Here is an 11,624-nt window from a genome sequence, read left to right on the forward strand (position 1 = left end):
TAGTGGGGGTCCCGAGATTGTCAGGTTTTTTTGCTGGATGAGTTGACGTTTTTATTGGTACCATATTTGGGCACATAACATATCTTGACCTTTTTCTATTACAATTTTTGGGAGGCAGAATGAACAAAAAACAGCATTTCAGGAATAGTTTTTAGGGTTGCTGTTCTCTGTGATTGAAAGTGATAAGGCATTTCTATTCTTCCTCTCCTAGCCTTCTAAATACTGTGATTGCTATTGATTGCAGCATTTAGGGCATTAGAGACTGGCTGTGACAGTCAACTATCACTTAAAGGGACACTGTCACCTGAATTTGGAGGGAACAATCTTCAGCCATGGAGGCGGGGTTTTTGGGTGTTTGATTCACCCTTTCCTTACCCGCTGGCTGCATGCTGGCTGCAATATTAGATTGAAGTTCATTCTCTGTCCTCCATAGTACACGCCTGCACAAGGCAATCTTGCACAGCGCAGGTGTGTACTATGGAGGACAGAGAATGAACTTCAATCCAATATTGCAGCCAGCATGCAGCCAGCGGGTAAGGAAAGGGTGAATCAAAAACCCAAAAACCCCGCCTCCGTGGCTGAAGATTGTTCCCTCCAAATCCAGGTGACAGTGTCCCTTTAAACTGAGCTCCCGGTGGTGATCTGATCGTGCAGGCACATCTCCGGTGTCCCGCACAATCGCGTGATGTAGCTGTATATGTCATTAGTCAGGAACCACTTCCCAACCATGATGTACATCAAATGTCATGATGGGCTTAAAGGGTATCTATCAGCAGAATTTCACCTGTTAAATTATTTACTTGTGCATGTAGCTCTCTCAAAGACCAGTCCAGCAATACTTTTTATTTTTTTTATTTCCCAGTTCGTTACTGAGAACTTCTTTTGCCTGAAGTCACATAGCCTAGCAACTGTTAAACAAGCAGGAGAAGCACTTGGGCAGGAAATAGAGCTGTAATGACAGAGGCTTGAGAATACCTGCACAGTCCAAAGTACTTCAGCCTCAGGTGGTGTTCCCACATTCAGTACTTGGGAAATTGGGAGTGGACCAATCAGAGGAATATCTGCATATAGAGCCAAACACTGATTTCTCAGTAACAGAAGAATGTAGTGGATTTGTCTTGAGGACTATATGTACATATAAATAGTTTTGGGGTGAATTTCTGTTGACTTTCTAAAAGACAGCCATGCTTTTCGAGTCATGCAAAACCCCTGTAAGGCTTGGGTCCCGTTAATGCAGGGATCTCAAATTTTGCTGGGTATGTGGGCCGCATATAGAAAAAAATGTGAATTTGGGGGGCTGCGTCTTTGAAGGACAAAGTGACATTTTCAGTGATACACTTTTATTTTTTTTTTTTTTTAAGCTTGGGTCGTTATGGAAGTGGTGATTACAGATGTGCACTCATATTGTAGCTATGTATCCATCCAGGCCCCTGTGTTGTATATTTGTACCCATCCAGGTTATCCTACTGTATTTATGTCCCTAGATTTTAGAGGAGGAAAATAGGGGGGGCGGGGTTAAGCAAAAAGTATGGTCAATTCTGTAATAATATTTCTCTATGCATGGCCCCCTCATCCCTATCTTGGTATGATTGACCCACATCAGAAAATATTAAAAAATAAATCATCCTATTTGCCTTCACTGTGCTCCCTCGCAGCATCTTGTTTTGATGCCAGCTGCTAACATATGCTTCTAAGAAGCACATAGCAGTGACATCAAGCGCTGCCTACAAGCAGAGGACAGCTACCGGAAAACGCACTGCTCCCCACGGCATTAGTATAGGTGTGGAGAGCAGTGAATATACATTTTCTTTAGTAGCAGGCACGATCACATGGCTGCTGCATGAAGCTAGCATATGCACTTATTGTGCCCACTATTAAAGAGAAGGGAATATTCATTGCTCTCCACTTCCATGGGCGTGGAGAGTTGTGAATATTAATTTCTCTTTAGCTGCAGACACAGGGGTTAGCCACGACAGCCGACTCCTGCCTCCTGTGACCCGCAGCTCCACCACCTCGCCACCACAGCAGGTACATCATTTCAATTGATTGTGCATCTAATTGTAACTTCTCTATCTCCTTTGCTGCTGGTGTCAATGGGAATTGCACTGCACTCGGGTAGTATCCAAGTGCAGTCAAATGTTTCATTCTCCCCCATAGACTTTTAAGTGTGTGTGCTTTGATGCAGTGATGCAATCGAATTGGCATGAGAAAATAATAGCCAATGTGAGCTGCACCACAGAGAAACATTGAGGCTAGTGCAATCCTGCATGTTTGTTCCCCCCCCCTCCCCTCCCCCCCCCCATGCTGCATATTTAAGGGAAAACAAAAAAAAGTAGCTGACTTTACTTTCTGGGTACAGATTTGGTACACAAAATCTGCAATATCAAAAGCTCATCATGGGAACAGTGTCAGTGACTGATTCTTTACTTTGGACCATTTCCAAAATATTCCTTTGCTTGCCACTAATTGCGTTTTACCAGTGAATTGTATGTTGGTGCTGCTTTTACAGTACTTGAATTCCGATAGCAAATCTAATTCTAGTTTGACTTGAAATATCTTTACATTTGTTTTTACATACACTGTTTTTGTTTATATGCTCCTATTAGGTCAACTTTTTCCTCGGTCACCAGATTTGCCTTCAAACCTCTGTTTGGAAAAGAGACTCTTTTTCAAAGTTTCTATAATTGAAAAAGAAGAGCAGGTAACCATGGGTAAGTTGGAAGTAAGGTTTGGCAAAAATGCCTACTACGGCCAAACATTTGACTTGCGGCTATACAGAATTCTACAAATATCATTGAGAGGAATGGGTAATCGGAGGACCAGCAGAAAACTTCTGGCCGCACAAAGTTTCCGTCTACTTCACAGGTCTCTATACATTAACCTGACAGATGTTTGCCAAATTTGGAGAGACACTCATAAGAACTTGGGATTGGATCTGGAGATTTTGCATAGAAAAGATGGTACATTGGATGACTGTCGGGATGTGCAAAGCTTTCTTTATACCTCTCTGCTTATGGTGACCCTGAATCCACTACAGTGTAAGAAGTCCCGAAAAAAGAGAAGTTATGGCAATCTTCCCTTTCTGGCTAGCAATATCTGTAAAAAGAGACACTTCTATGTTGAATTTAGACATGTGGGATGGCAGAACTGGGTAATAGCACCTCGAGGGTACTTGGCTAATTACTGTTATGGAGAATGTCCATATCCTCTGGCAGAGATACTAAATGGAACTAACCATGCAATTTTACAAACTCTGGCACATTCTCTTGATCCTGAAGATGTTCCACTACCTTGCTGTGTACCAACAAAGATGTCGCCCATCTCCATGTTATTCTATGATAATAATGACAATGTGGTCCTGAAACACTATGAGAATATGTCCGTGGATGAATGTGGCTGCAGGTGATTACCAAGCATCAACTTTTACCTCTAGCATGGAACATAATCATCTTCTTTGTAGAATACTATTGTAGACTGCTTAAATTTTGAACTTAATAGTAATAACTGTTTTTATAGTGTGATAAATTATATTCCACTGGTTTCTAATAAATGTTCTTATTAATGGGGTTTTAGGTTTTTGTGTAACTTTTTTTAAATTTTTGATCAGAAGCGTACCCATCCTGGTTTCATCTTGTTTGATCTTGCTCCTTTATTCACTACCTCTGTTGCACTTACACTGTGGATGGCATTAGGCGACCTTGGCATGGACCAGCCATGCATGTTGGTGTGGCTAGGACTTTTGGTCTCATCCTTAAAAAAAAAAAATAAATAAATAATAATAAAAAAAAAAATCTTGATTTCCACCAAATTGTGTTCCATCAAATATAGGACATGGCACAGTTGGCTAACATTCTTGCAGTTCAAATTCAACATCATGAAGTTGCTCAGGCCCAAGCCCCCGCAGCATCTTCCCTGATCATTCCCAAACCCAAGGTGAATCCTCCTGATAATTTTTCTGGTGAACATAAACTTTCACATTTTAATCTGGTTCTGGACTGCACTTATCTTGTCTTTGCAGCAAAAAAGATCCACACGCATCTAGACTTGAGCCTTTTAACTACTCACTGCTGCTCCCAGACTCTCCACAATGGGCTCCTGTATTACCCAAATTAAGAAAACATTTTTTTGAGACGCTTAGCGCAGAATTTGGCCAAATAGTGTGAGCCCATCAACCATCGTCAAGGTGGTCTCAGTAAAAAACTGACGGGTACCTGACCTCCCTGTCCAAATGTGAACACTTACCGAAGGCTAATGTCTGCATGCTTGGGTGAATATGGACACCTCTCTCAGCAAAGCCTACATATGGGTTGGCCGGAACCAAGTGTGAATAGATGTAATTAAAAACCAGATGGTGAAGGGAGGAGTGCGCAGTCAATAAGCTAACATAGAAATGAGAGATTAAAGACTGGCACATCCAAACTAGTGTGAATAGGTGCATACCAGGAGCAGCTACCTTCATATATAATGTACAAAAAAAGTTGCACTCTATCGTGCCAAAACACATTTCTATGTTAGCTTATTGACTGCGCACTCCTCCCTTCACCATCTGGTTTTTAATTACATCTATTGACCAGCTCCATCCTCGCCTACTGTATCCTCACCCATCCCTTGTAGATTGTGAGCCTTCGCGGGCAGGGTCCTCACTCCTCCTGTACCAGTTATGACTTGTATTGTTTAAGATTATTGTACTTGTTTTTATTATGTATACCCCTCCTCACATGTAAAGCGCCATGGAATAAATGGCTCTATAACAATAAATAATAATAATAATCTATTCACACTTGGTTCCGGCCAACCCATAAGTAGGCTTTGCTGAGAGAGGTGTCCATATTCACCCAAGCATGCAGACATTAGCCTTCGGTAAGTGTTCACATTTGGACAGGGAGGTCAGGTACCCGTCAGTTTTTTACTGAGACCACCTTGACGATGGTTGATGGGCTCACACTATTTGGCCAAATTCTGTGCTAAGCGTCTCAAAAAAATTTTTTTCTAATGTTCAAAAAGCAAGTTTGCAATTTGTATTTCATATTTGACGTGTTTTGGCACGATAGAGTGCAACCTTTTTTTTGTATATTATATATGGAGGTAGCTGCTCCTGGTATGCACCTATTCACACTAGTTTGGATGTGCCAGTCTTTTTTTCTGTCATTACCCAAATTAAGGACATGTTTGTACATTTTCCTCCTTCATTATCCATTGAGTCAGCCATATCCATCGCTGCTTATTCGAGCTGACCGGATTGGTCAACATTTTAATTTTGCATGTTTTTCACTGGGAAATTTGGTTCACGGGAAAGTTATTTTCTGCAAATTTAATATCCCTAATTATACTTTTGGGGTCTTCAGACACCCAGAGGATAATAAGAATTTTTCGTTTATCACCTTGCTGGTTCCTTACCATCGCCTTTTGACCCTTGCTACATCTTCAGATCACTGCTGCTCATACTGAAATCCCTGGACTTTTCATGCTGGTCAGGTACTTCTGAATTTGAGAGATAGAGATATACATTGTGTGTGTGTGTGTGTATACATACATACATACATACATACATACATACATACATACATACATACATACATACATTCTCATGATGCAGTGACCTTTTGGTGCACTTGTGCAAAACCCTCCCAGTGCCTAATCAGAAGTACTAACCCAATCTGAGAGGACTGGGCACAAGTGGTGAGAACTTTGCAGGTGACACAGAGGGGCTGAAGAGGGGAGTATAATGATTTATAATTTATTTTACTTTTGATCAACCATTTTGCTCAATCCAAGAGGAAGTAAAATACAAAAGAATTCGCCCTTTATCGGATGTGTATTTCTGTAAAATTTGAGTAGAATTTAAATTCCACTTGCATTTGTGCTCAGCTCTACTGAAATTATCCAGCTGGATGGGCTGCTACTGCACCTACACTTAAGACTTATGTACCAACTACACTGGCAGGCACTGCACTGTGTAAGGAGGGTGCCTCTGACTGCGGCGCCCCTCCCCTTCATTCCCTTAAGTTTTCAGATCACGCTGCTTCCCTCCTGCCTACTAGCTAATGGGGTGAGGTGGCGGGGTTTAAATTTGTATGTCCAATGAAAGGGGTGTAAAGTACATTACAGCCTCTTCAGGATATATATAATAATTTTTAGTGGCTCGTTGCTGCCCTCTCCTCATCTCCAACCCCCCCCCTCTGTTTTGGGTCCCGGAGGTGCTCGTCCCACCCTACCTCCCTGTTTTTAAGGTTTTATGTTAATGTTGAATTCTGTTTATTTTCTTGAATGCAAGTCACAGCGGTAAAGAAAGAAAGGACACATGGGTACAGCTCGTCAGCTGACTTGCCTGTGAATATGCAACAGGGCATTGGGCGGCAAGCATGGGTTTTAATGAAATTTAAGTGCCTTTCTAATGGTTCAAGTTAAATAAGTTAATAAAGCTGTGACCGACCTTCACCCATCAATTGGTGTTAGTTGTATTATTTCTTATACATATTGGTAGTGGGTTGAAGGGCGTGCTGGCAGTAATTATTGGGTCGCCGCAGTCTTACTGATACTGAGGGACCCATGCAGATTGGAGTGGCTCGGTCTCATCAACAAGGGATCAAGTGACATCAGATATGTAGCTGCCCAAGACAACTGCTGCCAGAAAAGTGGGATGCAACATGTCCACTTCGGTGCCCTTGTACTTCCCTAGGATTCTGCAAAATGTATTGCTCCCTGCTGGGGTGATACTGAAGTGTTATGGGCTCCAGGGGCAAGTTTTTGTTTCTGCATGGATCCATCCCCTTGTGCAATTAAGGTTTTTGATTTGTTGGGTGTGACTCGTGTATCTGCAAGGAAAATTGCTCCCTCTTTTCCAACCCCACTGCAACATAATATTATCACCACACGCTAATCTTAACAAAAACAGCTCTGCCACCATATGATGGTGGATGCAAGCTGTACACAGGTCCTTTTGTATGATTGAAAAAAAAAATTACATTTATATATATTTAAAAAAAAATAAAGGCAACACTAAAATACCACATCCTAGACATCACTGAATGAAATATTTCAGTTGCAAATCTTTATTCATTACATAGTAGAATGTGTTGAGAACAATAAAACATAAAATGATCAATGTAAATCAAAATGAATATCCCATGGAGGTCTGGATTTGGAATAATACTCAAAATCAAAGTGGAAAATGAAGTTACAGGCTGATCCAACTTCAGTGGAAATGCCTCATGACAAGGAAGTGATGTTCAGTTGTGTGTGTGTGTTGCCTGTATGACCTCCCTACAATGCCTGGGCATGCTCCTGATGAGGCGGCAGATGGTCTCCTGAGGAATCTACTCCCAGACCTGAATTAAAGCATCCGACAACTCCTGGACAGTCTGTGGTGCAACATGATGTTGGTGGATGGTGCGAGACATGATGTCCCAGATGTGTTCAATCAGATTCAGGTCTAGGGATCAGGCGGGCCAATCAATAGATTCAATGCCTTCATCTTGCAGGAACTGCTGACACGCTCCAGCCACATGAGGTCTGGCATTGTCCTGCATTAGGAGGAACCCAGGGCCAACCACACCAGCATATGGTCTCACAAGGGGTATGAGGATCTCATCTCTGTATCTAATGGCAGTCAGGCTACCTCCGGTGAGCACGTGGGCTGTGCGGCCCTCCAAAGAAATGCCACCCCACACCATTACTGACCCACTGCCAAACCAGTCATTCTGAACGATGTTGCAGGCAGCAGATCACTCTCCACTGAGTTCCCAGACTCTGTCACGTCTGTCACATGAGCTCAGTGTGAACCTGCTTTCATCTGTGAAGAGCACAGGGTGCCAGTGGCGAATTTGCTAATCCTGGTGTTCTGTGGAAAATGCCAATCGTCCTGCACGGTGTTGGGCTGTGAGCACAACCCCCACCTGTGGACGTCGGGCACACCGACCATCCTCCTGGAGTCGGTTTCTAACCGATTGTGCAGACATGCGCATTTGTGGCCTGCTGGAGGTCGTTTTGCAGGGCTCTGGCAGTGTTCCTCCTTGCACAAAGGCTGAGGTAGCAGTCCTGCTGCTGGGTTGTTGCCCTCCTACAACCCACCTCCACGTCTCCTGGTGTACTAGCCTGTCTCCTGGTAGCGCCTCCAACCTCTGGACACTACGCTGACAGACACAGCAAACCTTCTTGCCACAGGTCGCATTGATGTGCCATCCTGGATGAGCTGCACTACCTGAGCCACTTGTGTGGGTTGTAGAGTCCGTCCCATGCTACCACGAGTGTGAAAGCACAACCAACATTCAAAAGTGACATCAGCCAGAAAGCATTGGTGCTGAGATGTCGTCTGTTGTCCCCACATGCAGAACCACTCCTTTATTGAGGGTGTCTTGATAATTGCCAATAATTTCCATCTGTTGCCTACTCCATTTGCACAATAGCATGCGAAATTGATTGTCAAACAGTGTAGCTTCCTAAGTGGACAGTTTGATTTCACGGAAGTGCGGCACAGTCCTGGTCGTCGCAGTGGTATTGTTATCCTCTTGGGGAAAGTGATGCTACGTTTGGAGGCAAAGAAGGATAACTGCATCCAGGTATCACAAACATGCAACACGTTTCACACTCCAGACCACCAGGGGAGCTTCTGCTCCTATTTATTAGGTCACTCCCCACATATATATGTCTGGTAGTCTGTAGGGAAAGTCAGTGAGTTCCATACAGCAGTCAGTTGCTGGCTGAGCTCAGCTCAGTTCAGTTCCAGACCAGAGTCTGAGGAAGATAGAAGGTTAAAGGAGCTGTGCATGCCCTCAGGCTTAATATACATTTTTTGCAAAAAAAAGTATCAACCAAATACCCTGTTTTTTTACTAGCACTTGCTGTCCACTGTGATTTTTTTGCAACAGTGTGTTTTTGGTTTTACTGTGCTTTTTTGTGTTTTCAAGTCTCTTGGTGGTGTGAACATGTCTCTACGGGCTTGTTCACTGTGCGCGCAGCTCATGTGTTCTGGTTTCATATTATTCTTTTCTTGTGTCCACAAGACTGGGGAAGCCTCCACCCTCTCTTTTTTTGAGCTGTACGCACAGGAGCCGTTCTGTCCAGCGTGTCCACATGGACATTCCTTTTCTGAATCCTGCTCATACAGGTATTGTACATATGACCAGGTTTTAAATACATCAGATAGAGATTACATACATTAGTTAGGACTGCTCTGATATGGGTATACCTTGACGTTTGGTAGAGTGGCTTAATATACATTTTTTGCAAAAAACGTATCAACCAAATACCCTGTTTTTTCCATCTTTTTACTAGCACTTGCTGTCCACTGTGATTTTTTTTTGCAACAGTGTGTTTTTGGTTTTACTGTGCTTTTTTGTGTTTTCAAGTCTCTTGGTGGTGTGAACATGTCTCTACGGGCTTGTTCACTGTGCGCGCAGCTCATGTGTTCTGGTTTCATGCCCTCAGAGCTGCAGCTCCCAGAAAGAGACATTGAAGGCAGAACTGTATTGCAGCGAGCGTGCAAGGAAAGCAAAGCAAAGGAAAGGATACCAGAAGGGGACAAGCCCGGAGCAGACTGTCTCCTTCTGAGGCGCTGAATCCCGGTAGCCGGAACACCGAGGGAGTAAGGACCTCTATGCTTTATTCCAGAGACCGGCAGGACAGCTAATTGCAGGTTACCTGTCCACACCTATACCCAGGAGGCACGGTGGCACCCCTCAGAGGCCAGGGCGTGCTAGTCCCTATAAACAGCCTCAAGCCACCAGTCATTCGGGTTTTGCCCTATCCGACTACGGGGGACAGAGAGAGAGACACTACATATGTGAGACCCTTATTTGAAGCTTATGCAGTAAGAGACTACACCACTACAGCGCAAGGGAAGGCTATTGATTTTCACCTGGACAAGGGGACTCTGGATTTGCCTCCAAACCGGCCGGACTCTGCCTGCCCTGTGATCTGGTGCCCTGGACTGTGGATGCTGAAGTCTTCAGTAATGTTAAAGAGACTGCAACCTTGTGTCCTCGTTATTCTCTGCGCCTCTCACCATACCACCATCTATACACCGGGAAGCCCTGGGGATATACTTCACCTGTGGGAAGGTATACCTTCTAGCTGCCATAACATCACCCCAGAGGGCCCCCTTAAAGCAGTGTCGGTCACCCTGACCGAATACCACAGGTGGTGTCACGAACAATCCCCTTAAAGATCTTTCCCTTTTACACGGACGTCCCAGGGCCACGGACCGGGTCAGCCACCGTGACATCCCCCTGTGAACCGCAGGACCCGGTACCGAGTACCCCACGGCCCTAGGGGGGGCGATCCAGAAGCTTGATTTACTTGGAGTTATATTCTGTTGTTTAAGTGTTCCCTTTATTTTTTTGAGCAGTGTATATTTATATACAGAAGAACCTGATAACTCATCAGTGATATTCTCTGTAATTTAACTCCCCATTCTTTTCCAGACCAACTTCTTCTTTCACTATACTGTTTCTGCAGAGTACATGCAAAACAGGCACATTTTTGGCTCCTCACTTTTTTTCCCCAGCTTGAACTTGACTAAATTGTAGCCTACACTATATAATAATTCTATTGCCATACACCAGTTTAATACCTACCAAAACTATTACCATACCCCTTCCATCATAGTAGTGCCCTCTCTATGCCTCCATACAGTATATGTCCCCCATGCAGAAGTCATGCCTCTTTGCAATGGCCCACTTGACACCCTCCCAATGCTTCATTACAGTATTTATAATAATTCTGGCTTTTCATGACACTGAAGTTGGTTTCTTATTCAGAAAATATAGAATTTTTTTTTTACATGTTTATAACAAAGAATCACAATAATAAAATACAATGCAGAGATTACCCAGATGTGAATACACCTAAAAACCACTACAAAAAATATAAAACTAGCACAAAAGGGTGTTACTGAAAGAGTTAAATGACTTTGGGCCACTGATCTCATACTGCAGACACATAGATAGGGATGCCTCTCCTCAAACTTGGGTCACTTCTGCCTAGCCTAAATAGATTCTGTGCATACAGTCAATTTTGACAATTTGAATAAGTAACTGGTGTTTTTAAAGTGTTAAATGATTTTGGACCAGTGGTTTCACTCAACCATTAGGCTAGGTTCACATTGCGTTAGTGCAGTCCGTTCAACGCATACATTGAACGGACTGCGCTAACGCAAGTGCTGACTTTTGACAAGCGCTAGCACAGATGGAACTTCTGCTAGCTCCATCTGTGCTAGCAGTGATGGACCCGTAAACGCTGCAACCAGCGTCTCGGGTCCGTCACTCAAATGACGGTACATCGCTAGCGCACGCCCATTGTGGGCTAGTGATGCGTCCAACATTGCAGTCTATGGCGGCGATATGCCGCGGTGTAACGTAGTCCGTTAAACGTAGAGCCATAACGCAATGTGAACCCAGCCTTACACAGATAGTGATGCTGCACATCTGAAGCGAGCCACTCCAGCCTGGCCGAAACAGGTTCTGGGCATTATAGCAGGCATCAAAGTAGGCAATTAGTGAATTTTCACAGATTTGACTTGGTAACTGGTATTTTTAGAGGGGTGAATGACTTTAAATCACTGTTCTTGCAGTACAGGCCTTGTCTGACCTTAGGCTACAAGTCTGCCGTTACAGTATGTGACTAGA

The 11,624-nt window shown here is 43.7% G+C and overlaps 1 protein-coding gene across 1 annotated transcript in view; it reads left to right on the forward strand.

The window, feature by feature from the left end:
- The window catches only part of LOC138678525 (protein DVR-1-like), a 28,969-nt gene extending 25,563 nt beyond the window's left edge, over positions 1-3,406 (forward strand). The window contains exon 2 of the mRNA XM_069767726.1: positions 2,607-3,406. Within this exon, the coding sequence (XP_069623827.1) occupies positions 2,607-3,406 (800 nt within the window). The remainder of the gene's footprint in view (positions 1-2,606) is intronic.
- The last annotated feature ends 8,218 nt before the right edge of the window (positions 3,407-11,624 follow it).

Source organism: Ranitomeya imitator, chromosome 1 (assembly GCF_032444005.1).
Source record: "Ranitomeya imitator isolate aRanImi1 chromosome 1, aRanImi1.pri, whole genome shotgun sequence".
Classification (NCBI taxonomy): Eukaryota; Metazoa; Chordata; class Amphibia; order Anura; family Dendrobatidae; genus Ranitomeya; species Ranitomeya imitator.